Genomic DNA, 15,013 nt, shown 5'->3' on the forward strand with positions numbered 1-15,013 from the left:
GAACCCACCACCCGCCCAAAGAACACTTTGTTTGTCTATTAGTGGGTTTTAATGTGTGTTGTTTTCTTTTTCATACTGAATGAGTTAGCCAGCTGCCTAGTTACTGGAAAACAATAAGCACATCACTGGTAAGCACTGGATTTAAAGAGGTGCTTTTGCATTGTTGCCCGTGCTAAACTCATATTTTACAGATCTGTCAATGAAATAAACGAATGGATTAGTGACTTGACTATTAGTTGAAGGGACAGCCCTACTCTATAGTATATATTGAGTGCTGCAGGTGCATATAACGCCTTTTCATAAGCATACTACTATGGCATGAGGACGAATTGCATTACTCTCTCTGTCAGGCTTTCTGCTTCATTATTCCTCTCACACTATTCCTCACATACCGGTACCCTTGGTCATGATTCGTCACGTTATGGAAGAGTGATGATCGAATTTCGTAGCTATTTTTTTTTCTTTTGTGTGCTGTGAAATATTGTGAACCTCGGTTACACTCTCTGGATATGCCTCATCACACACACATATACATACACATACGGACGCACAGAGCCTGGGTCTCAGCTGTTAGGATCCGGTCCCAGGCAATCTTGGTACCTCAGCTGAGGCTGTGAGAGGATTGCTTTTTGATTGGCTGTGGCACCGGTCCAATTGTCTCTGCGCACACGCCCCACGCTCGGGCCGCGCACCTGCCCTGTCGATTCTGCCTTGCCGAATAGGGAGTGTAGTGGTCACGTCATTGCTGTTTCCGGCCGGTCCACCTCGCAAAATTGCAATGTATTTCCCCATTGCCCATTCCTAAATCGTCTCGTTTAAAACAAATAAAGCATGAACATTTGTGGTGTACCTTTCTGTGAGTATTCATCCACAATCTATAGCTCAACATGAAAATATTCGCAATTAATCGTAAAAAAAATGCTTAAACAATAATGTTAGTGATAGAAGGAAACTCATTTTGTGCAAAAAATGGAAAGCTTGCCAATGTTCATGAGGCAGAATTGTTACAATAGCCGATAATCCATTTTCCCAATGATGAATCCCTATACGGGTGGACCTCGCGGGCGGTCCAAAGTTGACGTCAGACTACACCTCCCTATGGGGAGCAGAGCCCGGCGGTTCCCGACCCTGAACAAACGAGAGGGAGAGGGAAGCAAAACATGATATTTATTTGTTTTTCTGCTCACTGTACTGCTGCGTGAAATCAATGAAACAAGCGTGTCGTCCCTGATGAGCGGCTGCACGGCTGCACAGGAATCCGAATGGTTTCCTCTCCTTCCCCTGTTGTATCAGGTGGTTCAGATAGATCACTATTCCTCGCGTGAAAGTTCCCCCCGTCAGTCATACTTTATAGTTAGAATGAATGTTGTATATGGGCATATTTATATTCTGGCTAATATCCCAGATTAATGACTTTATGGGATAAGGTGTTGACATGCGTTTTCACATCCCCATTACCAATAGGCCTGTGTAAACGAGTACAAAACAGAATATTCCTAGTATGGAAACGGAACTCACACAGACCACAAAACCCGACAGTGAACAGGATCATGTGTTTACATGCCTCTGTAATCTGGCTAATATCAGTGTATCCCGGCCATCGTATTTGGGTTTCCCTCCCATAATCGGGGACTTGTGAACTCTAAAGTCGTGAGGATTTCTCGATGTGGGTTCTGTCATTAAATCTGTGTGTGTGTGTCTTGCAGACTACCTGTCTCAGGGCGTGGACCTGAGTGGTATCGAGGTGATCGAGAGCGACCTGCTGCTGATAAGCAGAGCCAGACTGGAGGTTGAGAACCAGGCCAAGAGACTGCTGGAGCAAGGCATGGAAATCCAGGTATGCACGCACACACACACACACACGCACGCATGCACACACACACACACACACACACACAAAGGCAAACGTACAGAGGCACAGACACATACACATTGGCGCACCGATACTGATACAGGGTTCGCACAAGGTCCTTGAAGTGCTAGATCTTTTACAAAGAAAAGTCGAGGCCTGGAATTCCTTGAAAATAGCCAATTTTTTAACAGGGTGCTTAAAGAGTCCTTGAAATTCAAATCAACCATTCGCATTGAATGTTTTGTACATCCATGATCAAATTGTTCTGAGTTTTAATCAAATCTGACGAGTCGCTGTCTCACACGCTCCAACTGCTTTTCCACATTTCTTTGCGTGTGATGCTCTAGCTGGCAAGCAGGCCAATAAGATGCTTAAAAAAACAGCATTTAAAAGTGAATTGTATCCTTCGAGTGACATCCTTGAAAATGAAAAATTGTGCTTGGAAAAGTACTTAAAAGTCCTTAAATTTCATTTTGCAATGTCTGTGGGAACCCTGCTGATAGAATGTTTTTTTGCTAGAAAATGCTGGGGGGGGGATGCTGAACAAGACTTAATGCCGAAGCACCAGAAAGAGCAGCCAGTTTCCTCCTGTTAACAGAATTCCCCCCGAGGGGATTAATAAAGGAACACTTGACTTGACTTGAGATTGTACCATTCAGACCGGTCTCACTGTGGCGCGGAGATCCACCGGCCAGCTCACGATCTTCAGCGATGGTGTCTCGGCCTCCGGCCTTGTTTTCCACGCGAGCGCCTCTCTACCGTGTGATTGGAGCAGAGGGGCAGAATCTCTTGCTGACCGGCATGGGGGGGGGGGGGGGGGGAATGGCTCCTGCTCGCAGGAGAACGCTGCTTCTGCTGTGAACAACAGCCAGGCTTCTGCTCGCGCAGGAGAACGGTGTTTCCCAGTACTTTGGCGTCTGGTGTGTCTCCAGCGTAGGAGTCTATAAATAGTCATTAGACTGTATTTATATAGCTTTTATCCCAAAGCGCTTTACAACTTATGCTTCACATTCACCCATTCACTCATACATTCACACACACCGACGGCGGAGACAACCATGCAAGGTGCCATCAGGGGCAGTTAGGGGTTAAGTGTCTTTCTCAAGGACACTTCGTCATGCTGATGGGAGGAGCAGGAATTTAACCCGGGAACCTTCCAATTACCAGACAACTGCCCTACCTCCTGAACCACTGTCGCCCCTGACTGTCTAAAAGCCCAGCGATCGACTGTGCTGCTCCTAACCGAAGATGTGACAACCACTACATTGCTATTGAGTCCCTTGGTAGTGCATGTCACCCTAATGTCCCTTGGTAGTGCATGTCACCCTAATGTCCCTTGGTAGTGCATGCCACTCTAATGTCCCTTGGTAGTGCATGCCACTCTAATGTCCCTTGGTAGTGCATGCCACTCTAATGTCCCTTGGTAGTGCATGCCACTCTAATGTCCCTTGGTAGTGCATGCCACTCTAATGTCCCTTGGTAGTGCATGTCACCCTAATGTCCCTTGGTAGTGCATGCCACCCTAATGTCCCTTGGTAGTGCATGCCACTCTAATGTCCCTTGGTAGTGCATGCCACTCTAATGTCCCTTGGTAGTGCATGCCACTCTAATGTCCCTTGGTAGTACATGCCACTCTAATGTCCCTTGGTAGTGCATGCCACTCTAAATGTCCCTTGGTAGTGCATGCCACTCTAATGTCCCTTGGTAGTGCATGTCACCCTAATGTCCCTTGGTAGTGCATGTCACCCTAATGTCCCTTGGTAGTGCATGTCACTCTAATGTCCCTTGGTAGTGCATGCCACTCTAATGTCCCTTGGTAGTGCATGTCACCCTAATGTCCCTTGGTAGTGCATGCCACTCTAATGTCCCTTGGTAGTGCATGTCACCCTAATGTCCCTTGGTAGTGCATGCCACTCTAATGTCCCTTGGTAGTGCATGTCACCCTAATGTCCCTTGGTAGTGCATGCCACCCTAATGTCCCTTGGTAGTGCATGCCACTCTAATGTCCCTTGGTAGTGCATGCCACTCTAATGTCCCTTGGTAGTGCATGCCACTCTAATGTCCCTTGGTAGTACATGCCACTCTAATGTCCCTTGGTAGTGCATGCCACTCTAAATGTCCCTTGGTAGTGCATGCCACTCTAATGTCCCTTGGTAGTGCATGTCACCCTAATGTCCCTTGGTAGTGCATGTCACTCTAATGTCCCTTGGTAGTGCATGCCACTCTAATGTCCCTTGGTAGTGCATGTCACCCTAATGTCCCTTGGTAGTGCATGTCACCCTAATGTCCCTTGGTAGTGCATGTCACTCTAATGTCCCTTGGTAGTGCATGCCACTCTAATGTCCCTTGGTAGTGCATGTCACCCTAATGTCCCTTGGTAGTGCATGCCACTCTAATGTCCCTTGGTAGTGCATGTCACCCTAATGTCCCTTGGTAGTGCATGCCACTCTAATGTCCCTTGGTAGTGCATGCCACCCTAATGTCCCTTGGTAGTGCATGTCACTCTAATGTCCCTTGGTAGTGCATGCCACCCTAATGTCCCTTGGTAGTGCATGCCACCCTAATGTCCCTTGGTAGTGCATGTCACTCTAATGTCCCTTGGTAGTGCATGCCACCCTAATGTCCCTTGGTAGTGCATGTCACCCTAATGTCCCTTGGTAGTGCATGCCACCCTAATGTCCCTTGGTAGTGCATGTCACCCTAATGTCCCTTGGTAGTGCATGTCACCCTAATGTCCCTTGGTAGTGCATGTCACCCTAATGTCCCTTGGTAGTGCATGCCACCCTAATGTCCCTTGGTAGTGCATGCCACCCTAATGTCCCTTGGTAGTGCATGTCACCCTAATGTCCCTTGGTAGTGCATGTCACCCTAATGTCCCTTGGTAGTGCATGCCACCCTAATGTCCCTTGGTAGTGCATGCCACCCTAATGTCCCTTGGTAGTGCATGCCACCCTAATGTCCCTTGGTAGTGCATGTCACTCTAATGTCCCTTGGTAGTGCATGCCACCCTAATGTCCCTTGGTAGTGCATGCCACCCTAATGTCCCTTGGTAGTGCATGCCACCATAATGTCCCTTGGTAGTGCATGCCACCCTAATGTCCCTTGGTAGTGCATGCCACCCTGATGTCCCTTGGTAGTGCATGCCACCCTAATGTCCCTTGGTAGTGCATGCCACCCTAATGTCCCTTGGTAGTGTATACCACCCTAATGTCCCTTGGTAGTGCATGCCACCCTAATGTCCCTTGGTAGTGCATGCCACCCTAATGTCCCTTGGTAGTGCATGCCACCCTGATGTCCCTTGGTAGTGCATGCCACCCTAATGTTTGGATGGAGTGTTTGCTAGCGAAGCAAGTGGCGTTGGCTTTAACCACTTTACCTGCTGCTGTGACCCATTGTCACCTCCATATTTATATTGTAAACACTGTGAATCGTAACATATTTTGACCTTATTTTTTAGCACTCGCTTGTATTTAAATTGTATATCTTTTTAAATAAGATAAGTTAAGTAATGTGTGATTTTGTGTGAAGGGAGGACTAGCAAAGTAAGATTTTCATTGTATGGCAAACTGTCTTTTTAACTGCAATAAACAATCTTGAATAGAGCTCCTTGCTCGTACGCCAGGGCTGGGTGATTAATCAAGTTTCAATTTCAATGACGGTTTTGGCTTCCCACAATCATGAAAGCTAATTAATCTAGATACAATTATTATTGTGTTGCTCTCATTTTGTCTTGTGTTGTCTTGTAAATGCAGCACACCCTTCCTGTGCCCCCCCCCCCCCCCCCCCCCCCATTGATCATTGAACGCCCTCAATTCACTGACATTTTAGGGATTCCTTGCATAAAGAACTCACTACAACTCACATGACCTCCGTAGAATTTGAAAGTAAAAACATAGAATTCACTGATTTCCTCGTAATGGCAAGGTCACCAGAACCAGAGGCAATAAAGCAGCCCACAGAAATGACACTCCCATCACCATGCATAATGCTAGGTATGGTGTTATAATGGTGGATGACAATGTGAATAACATACCACTTCAAAATGTTTTTTAGGGCCAAGAAATACACAATCTTTGATCAACTTTCAATATGCTGGTCCAGATAATATTCTTCCAGTGGACTACTGAATACATTTTGAATGGACATGTGAGTCAAAACGTGATAGTTTTGGCAAGAGGTGTGTTATTCACATGGTCACCCACCTATCATCTAAAATATTCAAGCATAAATACGTAATAGTGGTTAAATGAGAAGACATGTAGCATTATGGAGGGGAGTTACCATGGTGTTAATGATGCTGGAGTCATGGAATAATATGAGATCCAGGAGCTGCCACCTTTGTGGGTATGAGGCATGACAGTGGGAGTCAGGTCGAAGGACTGTAGGAGAGAGACCACTGTGGCAGACTGGCAAGAGTCACGCCGGGACCCCACCAGGCGCGGGCGCAAGCACTCGCGGGTTTCGTGCAAGAACAGCAAGCGTGGCCATCCACACCGAGTCCGACTTCAGAGCGGGCAAAAGCGCATGGAGGAAGGCACATTTACATTAGAACAGCTGTAAATTCCTAGTCTATATGCGAAGTCAGTCCCTGTTTGAAGATTTTTTTAAGATTTCCAGTTCCAGTGTTCTATTGTCCATTTTGCATGTATAACCAGTTATTATCTAATTAATTAGAATGTTAGAATTCATTTTAGAATGATGAAATCAGTGTGACTGTACTCCTGATTCCTGAAAAAGTATAGTATGGTGTATTTGTATTGGGAAAGATACAGACACATTAGCTGGTTGAACAACATCTATATGTGTGGTACTAATGCAGATATTGAGTGTATTTCTGTGAAAATGCATGTGGCGCACGCCTCTGAATCCAACCTGAAAAATGTGCTTCCTGTGAGCGTGTCAGGCAGGTTGAAGTCACCTATTAGCACCGGGGGGGGGGGGGGGGGCATTATTTTTTATTTGATTTATTGACAAAAACATATAACAACATTGACAGATCAACATGTGTATTTGCCTGGTCAGGGATAGAACGAAAGGTCCAGGACTTATTTCCATCGTTGTCCCTGTTGGATGCTTGGTTCATACACATACAACTCATTATAGTAATATTCCACAATTATTACATTTGATAGTAATAATGGCACACAGTCATAAATTCACCAACATGCGCATTTGTTGATGCATGCAGGACTCGCCTTGAGACAGACGTATGCGTATTACCGCTGCCACAATGCTCATCTTCTGGGAAGGAGCTTAAAAGCATGTCCAGGCTGTCTGGGAAGTGTTCGGACTTCGAGGGGACCTGGAGGGTGCTAGAGAATAATAATGGTGAGGTTGAATGGACTGCAGACACCACAGGATAATCGAGAGAGGAGAGGGTAGACGTGATAGTATGCTTGTAGTCCAGGAGGGAGAGGTCAGAAGACCGGACCACTCCGACACATGCTCCATCCAGTGTATTGTAATTTAGAGTCCTTGGTTACCATGGAAACCACTCACTGTTGGCAGTGATCATTATTCATTTTGAACATCTTTTAAAACTCACATTTCACCTCAATGTTGCGACATTTAATAATTTTTTCTGAATAGGTATATTTTTGTAGTGAGTCACAAGTTAACTCCTGGAGTGCTCCATCTGCCCATTACATAAGACACGGTTTGCACAAGGTCCTTGAAGTGCTTAAAGTGCTTGATTTTTTACAAATAAAATTCAAGGCCTGGGATTCCTTGAAAACAGCAAATCTTTTAACAAGTAAAAAGTCCTTGGAATTCAAATCAACCATTCGCATTGAAAGTTTTGTTCATCCATGATAAAATAGTTCTGAATCAAGAAATAATTTTTTTTTATCTAAAGCGTAATTGTCGGATTTTTTTTTTAACCCATAAATATTGGATCCGATTTCTTTTTCAATAATATAAACTGCATTTAAAAGTGATTGTATCCTTTTAAATGCCATTTTTAACACATTGAGTGCCACGCCCCTTCCGGGAAGTGACCCCTTCCTTGCCGTCCATTAACCCCATGTAAACATACTTAGTTGTAGTTTGTAGAGCTAAACCTATATTTTATAGTATAGCTATGGGTCTAATAACGCCGTCGAGTCTCAGTGAGTTGCTTCTGATCAACGTGCAAAAAAACAGATAATTTTTTCATCCGTACATTTCCGTTTTTATACCGTTTTGAATATGAATATAGTTTGGTTACTTTGGAGTCATTCCAGGAAAAAGACGTGAAAACAGCGTTTTTGTGTAATTCAATAAACACGTTGTTATCGGATCTTCCTGAAATCAACGTTAGATCATAATTATTATCCTTCCTCGTGCACACATGCAATGTGGTTTTGACCGGCGCGCTGTTGGGCATTGCACTTCAACGGGCGGGCGGGGTCAGTAGTCCAAACCATCCCTACAAGCATGTGTTTTGCCGGAGTGTTTAGGACCCGCCCCCACGCCGCAGCTCGGTAGAGAAAAGAAACTAACCCGTTTCTAACGCGGTGCAATAATGGCCAAAGGCGTTAGATGGCGGTATAAGACTGTCTGCCAGCTCAGACACACTCAGAACAGTATGCACAAGGTGCCCCGCTGAATTATGAATGGCAATAGCGAATAAAATAAATACTGTGAGAAAAATGTAGATCTACGTTTCCGGCACTCAACGATCGGGCGACAGAAACGTAGTTCTACGTTTTCGGCAACCAAATGGTTCAAATGAAAAATAGTGCTTGGGAAAGTACTTGAAAGTCCTTAAATTTCATTTTGCAATGTCTGTGGGAACCCTGATAAGACTGTCTCTGGTAAAAGTAAGAACAAGTAGCCTAATAGATTATTATTATTATTATTATTATTATTATTATTACATTTATAACATGTCATTGGTTGTTGTATATTCAGTTGAATTAAAGGGGCATAAAATGGAGGAATGCATTTACTTAACTTACTAACGATTCATAATGTCGAACATTTCTCAGAACCAGAAACACTGGTGTCAAGAGTTTCTGAATGTCCTCCGAGAGGCTTGGTTGGATGAGTGATTAATGGGTCCTGACTTTAAACATGAATATTCATCTCGTTACCTCGTGGGGCAGCAGACCTGACCGGGGCACCCACCCTCTCGCTCAGAATGACACCTGAGCTTTTTAGTATTCATTAAAGGTCACTGTAGGTTTGTGTCTCTGCTAGTTTTAGAACGGCAGAGATTATGATTTGATATGATCAGCCTCTGCTGTGCTCACGGCAAGGCAGAGAAGAGATACAGACATTCAGTGAGAGTGGTGTCCAGACAAATCTGTTTAAGATGTAACAACTCCAGTTATGATGCGTGTGTGTACTAGAAGGTGACCTTGACTTGCCGCCATGACACTATGGTTGCATGTGTACATTTCATGCAAATAGTTTTTTCTCTCTTTTTTAGGAGGTCAGCTGAACGGAAAAATGTAGGGTTAAAATGTTTCAACACCCCCCAATACAAATCCAAAACCCCCTGCAGGCACCCAGGTTTCCCTATTTTGGGGGATTTGAGGTCAGGCTCAAGGATCAAGTCATCTGTGCCCCCCAGTGGGCCGTATTCAGCAGAACCACTATGCTACTACAGTGCAACCTCACTACCGCTCAGAGCTCACTAGTACTACAGTACAACCTCACTACCGCTCAGAGCTCACTAGTACTACAGTGCAACCGCACTACCGCTCAGAGCTCACTAGTACTACAGTACAACCGCACTACCGCTCAGAGCTCACTAGTACTACAGTGCAACCTCACTACCGCTCAGAGCTCACTAGTACTACAGTACAACCTCACTACCGCTCAGAGCTCACTAGTACTACAGTACAACCTCACTACCGCTCAGAGCTCACTAGTACTACAGTACAACCTCACTACCGCTCAGAGCTCACTAGTACTACAGTGCAACCTCACTACCGTGCAGAGCTCACTAGTACTACAGTACAACCTCACTACCGCTCAGAGCTCACTAGTACTACAGTGCAACATCACTACCGCTCAGAGCTCACTAGTACTACAGTACAACCTCACTACCGCTCAGAGCTCACTAGTACTACAGTACAACCTCACTACCGCTCAGAGCTCACTAGTACTACAGTACAACCTCACTACCGCTCAGAGCTCACTAGTACTACAGTGCAACCTCACTACCGCTCAGAGCTCACTAGTACTACAGTACAACCCCACTACCGCTCAGAGCTCACTAGTACTACAGTGCAACCTCACTACCGCTCAGAGCTCACTAGTACTACAGTACAACCTCACTACCGCTCAGAGCTCACTAGTACTACAGTACAACCTCACTACCGCTCAGAGCTCACTAGTACTACAGTACAACCTCACTACCGCTCAGAGCTCACTAGTACTACAGTTAGTGATGCACCGATGTGAAAATTGTGGCCGATAACCGATATTAATATTGCTGTTCTGGCCGATACCGATATTTACCGATGTCGATATCTCTGTATAGAAAACACTTTTTTATGATTATCAAATAAAGAGCTATTTTCCAAAACGCCAGAAATTACTGATATTTTGAAACAATTTAAGATCAAAACATGTTAAATAAAAAATTTGAATAAAAATACATTTTTATAAAGGATACAAGTGTGGATAAGCCAACCCTGAGTATTCTCAATAGACATCTAACTCACGTGAGACCAAGTCACTGTATTCTGTGAACATTGTACAACAGTTCAAAACTTTAAAGTACAGTAGTAGGCCTTAAATGGCCAAAGCCAAAAGTATTGATATTATATCGGTGGCCGATATATCGTGCACCACTAACTACAGTACTACCTCACTACCACTCAGAGCTCACTAGTGATACCTCACTACCACTCAGAGCTCACTAGTGATACCTTACTACCACTCAGAGCTCACTAGTGATACCTCACTACCACTCAGAGCTCACTAGTGATACCTCACTACCACTCAGAGCTCACTAGTGATACCTCACTACCACTCAGAGCTCACTAGTGATACCTCACTACCACTCAGAGCTCACTAGTGATACCTTACTACCACTCAGAGCTCACTAGTGATACCTCACTACCACTCAGAGCTCACTAGTGATACCTCACTACCACTCAGAGCTCACTAGTGATACCTCACTACCACTCAGAGCTCACTAGTGATACCTTACTACCACTCAGAGCTCACTAGTGATACCTCACTACCACTCAGAGCTCACTAGTGATACCTCACTACCACTCAGAGCTCACTAGTGATACCTCACTACCACTCAGAGCTCACTAGTAATACCTCACTACCACTCAGAGCTCACTAGTAATACCTCACTACCACTCAGAGCTCACTAGTGATACCTCACTACCACTCAGAGCTCACTAGTGATACCTCACTACCACTCAGAGCTCACTAGTAATACCTCACTACCACTCAGAGCTCACTAGTAATACCTCACTACCACTCCCACTCAGAGCTCACTAGTGATACCTCACTACCACTCAGAGCTCACTAGTGATACCTCACTACCACTCAGAGCTCACTAGTAATACCTCACTACCACTCCCACTCAGAGCTCACTAGTGATACCTCACTACCACTCAGAGCTCACTAGTGATACCTCACTACCACTCAGAGCTCACTAGTAATACCTCACTACCACTCAGAACTCACTAGTACTGACCCATGCACATTTGCTGCTGGACACATCTCTTCATTGTCTTTAAAACAGATACTAAAACATGCCTTAGAAAATGGATTTCTAAAAATGAAAGAGCGGGATGTGCACACAGAGACACTCAGAGGAGATGGTAGAGAGAGATAGGGAAACAGAGAGAACAACTAAGAAGGAGAGAGAGAGAGACGGAGACAGTAGAGTGTCGAAAAGAGGAGAACGAGGGACAAAGAGAGCACATCGAAAGGAGGGGAGAGGGACCGAGAGAGAGGGTATCGAGAGGAGGAAAGAGAGAAAGAGAGAGAGATCATCGGAAAAACAGGAGAGAGAGGGACAGAGAGAGCATCAGAAAAAGAGGATAGAGAGGGAGGGAGGGAGGGAGGGAGGGAGGGAGGGAGGGAGGGAGGGAGGGAGAGAGAGAGAGAGAGAGAAAATCAGAAAAACCGTAGAGAGAGGGACAGAGAGAGAGAGAGCATTGGAAAAATAGAAGAGATAGGGACAGAGAGAGAGATCATCAGAAAAAGAGGAGATAGAGGTAGAGAGAGCATCGGAAAAAGAGGAGAGAGAGCATCGGAAAAAGAGGAGAGAGGGACAGAGAGAGAGAGCATCGGAAAAAGAGGAGAGAGGGACAGAGAGAGAGAGCATCGGAAAAAGAGCAGAGAGGGACAGAGAGAGAGAGAGCATCAGAAAAACAGGAGAGAGAGGGACAGAGAGAGAGCATCAGAAAAAGAGGAGAGAGAGGGACAGAGAGAGAGCATCGGAAAAAGAGGAGAGAGAGAGGGACAGAGAGACAGAGAGAGAGAGAATCGGAAAAACCGTAGAGAGAGAGACCATTGGAAAAAGAGGAGAGAGAGGGACAGAGAGAGAGAGAGCATCGGAAAAAGAGGAGAGAGGGACAGAGAGAGACGGGCAGAGTGACAGAGATTACGTGCACGTGCAAGCTGCTGCCTTGGCTGTCATCTGCCCCAGAAAGCCCTGTTCTCCAGGGAACACTGGCCTGTTTCACAAACCCTGAATACGTGTGTGTGTGTGTATGTGTAAGAGGTCGAGTGTGTTTCTGTCCTTCTTTCAAGCGCGGGGGATTGTGTGTGTCATGGCTGTCCTGATTGTATTGGGCTTCAACGCGTCAGTAGTAATTATCGGAGAATAATTGAGTACCGTGGAGCACGTACCGCTAAATGAGAGCTTAAATGATGTGAAAGATAGGTTTTCTGAATGTTCTCAAGACTAAATTATCCTCGTCTGAGAAGAACAAATTGAATGTCATGTTATAGTTTTTATGAACCATTTCTCATGCTGATGTAGGCACATTTTTTTGGAGTGATAAAAGAAAAAATGACTAATTTGAATAGTGATTTTGACATCGATCACCATGGCAACGACTGAAGCTTCGAAGCATTCCGGTCAGCCATAGTGTGTAGTGTGTAACCCTGTGCTCTTGAGAGTGTGTGATTGTGTGTGCTTGTGTGTGTGTGTGTGCTTGTGTGTGTGCTTGTGTGTGCGTGCTTGTGTGTGTGTGTGTGTGTGTGTGTGTGTGTGTGTGTGTGTGTGTGTGTGTGTGTGTGTGTGTGTGTGTGTGTGTGTGTGTGTGTGGCGTGCATGCGTGCGTGCGTGTGTGTGTGTCTGTCTAGTGTCGAAGATAATCATGCCAGGGCCAGAGAGTGTGAGAGAGAGAGATTATGTGGGAAAGAGAGAGAGAAAGTAAGAAAGCTATAGCAATGTTGTCTGAACCGCCTGCATATACATGTTATGACTCTCTCTCTCTCATTCCCTTTCTTTCTCCCGCTCTCTCACTCCTTTTCTCTCTCTCTCACCAATGTTGCTGACACCAGAGTATGTCCATTACTGTACAACGTCTCTCTCTCTCTCTCTCTCTCTCTCTCTCTCTCTCTCTCTCTCTCTCTCTCTCTCTCTCTCTCTCTCTCTCTCTCTCTCTCTCTCTCTCTCTCTCTCTCTTCTCTCTCTCTCTCTCTCTCTCTCTCTCTCTCTCTCTCTCTCTCTCTCTTCTCTCTCTCTCTCTCTCTCTCTCTCTCTCTCTCTCTGGGATTTATTGGGGTGTTTGTGTGTGTGTGTGTGTGTGTGTGTGTGCAGGTGAGCGAGCGTGTGTGTGCAGGTGAGCGAGCGTGTGTGTGTGTTGGTTTTATGAAGATGCTGTGAGGTTTTTTGTCTCTACTGACTGTTTTTAGTTGAGATGTTTTAACTCTTTCTCTGCCACGCTGGGAACGGGATATGGCTATGTGCTGCCATGCATCAAACCAATGGAGTCGGTCACCTTGTTTGCAGGGCTATAACTATATTCTATATTATAGCTATGGATGCAATACTATGGCCCATTTGACATCGAGTATCTATCGTTCAAGATGTGAAAAAGAAATACATTTTCCATCCATACATTCCCGTTTTATACCGTGGTGAATATAAGTATGGTTTTAGAGCGGTTTAGGGTAATTCCTCAGAGGCTAGTAATAGCCTGCGACGTATATTATACTTAATCCATTGGTATTTCGTCCCGATACACGCTACATTAAAAAATTCAAATGCATATGATCGGTATATTATGTTCCATCATGAATGCATGAAAGGGGGGAGGGGGGGTCGTTTCTGATTAATTGATTGTCAATAACGGCATTCGTTAGTACAACAACATACGCTATGGCGTTGGCTATGAAAACAAGGCACAATCAAGTTGAAATTGACGTTAAATTGCTCTTACCTGTGGCCGGTGGGATTCCAAAAATAATATTCCGGAGCGCATGTAACGCGCTGCGTCGCGATGCGGCCAGCCCGAGTTCGATCAGCTATTCCGAGTTTCGAATATCGGATGGTCTATAGCCTGTGCCATTATAACACTGATATTAATAAAAACGCAAATGTACAGGTTATAGTATAGTATAGTATAGTATAGTATAGTATAGTATAGTATAGTATAGTATAGTATAGTATAGACCTAGTCCAGGCCACAGCAGCAGCTCCACCACCAGGCCTAACCCAGGCCACAGCAGCAGCTCCACAACCAGGCCTAACCCAGGCCACAGCAGCAGCTCCACCACCAGGCCTAACCCAGGCCACAGCAGCAGCTCCACCACCAGGCCTAACCCAGGCCACAGCAGCAGCTCCACAACCAGGCCTAACCCAGGCCACAACAGCAGCTCCACAACCAGGCCTAACCCAGGCCACAGCAGCAGCTCCGCCACCGGGCCAAACCCAGGCCACAGCGGCAGCCCCACCACCAGGCCTAACCCAGGCCACAGCAGCAGCTCCACCACCAGGCCTAACCCAGGCCACAGCAGCAGCTCCACAACCAGGCCTAACCCAGGCCACAGCAGCAGCTCCACCATCAGGCCAAACCCAGGCCACAGCAGCAGATCTACCAACAGACCCAACCACCCATATCAAAAGATCACTGTCATCATTACAATAACAACGACGGTGCCTCTACCTGGGCAGTTGAGAGCACGTAGCGACGGTGTTATCCACACCAACCTGCGCCCGCTACGACGTGCTGCGACCAGTGACGCCAA

The 15,013-nt window shown here is 45.7% G+C and overlaps 1 protein-coding gene across 1 annotated transcript in view; it reads left to right on the top strand.

Moving 5' to 3' along the window:
* cog5 (component of oligomeric golgi complex 5) overlaps window positions 1–15,013 on the top strand; it is a 320,599-nt gene that overhangs the window by 158,976 nt on the left and 146,610 nt on the right. Inside the window, 1 exon segment of the mRNA XM_084330304.1 lies at window positions 1,707–1,837. Within this exon segment, the coding sequence (XP_084186430.1) occupies window positions 1,707–1,837 (131 nt within the window).

The sequence above is a fragment of the Notolepis coatsorum genome, assembly GCF_963971535.1.
Source record: "Notolepis coatsorum genome assembly, chromosome: 15".
Taxonomy (NCBI): domain Eukaryota; kingdom Metazoa; phylum Chordata; class Actinopteri; order Aulopiformes; family Paralepididae; genus Notolepis; species Notolepis coatsorum.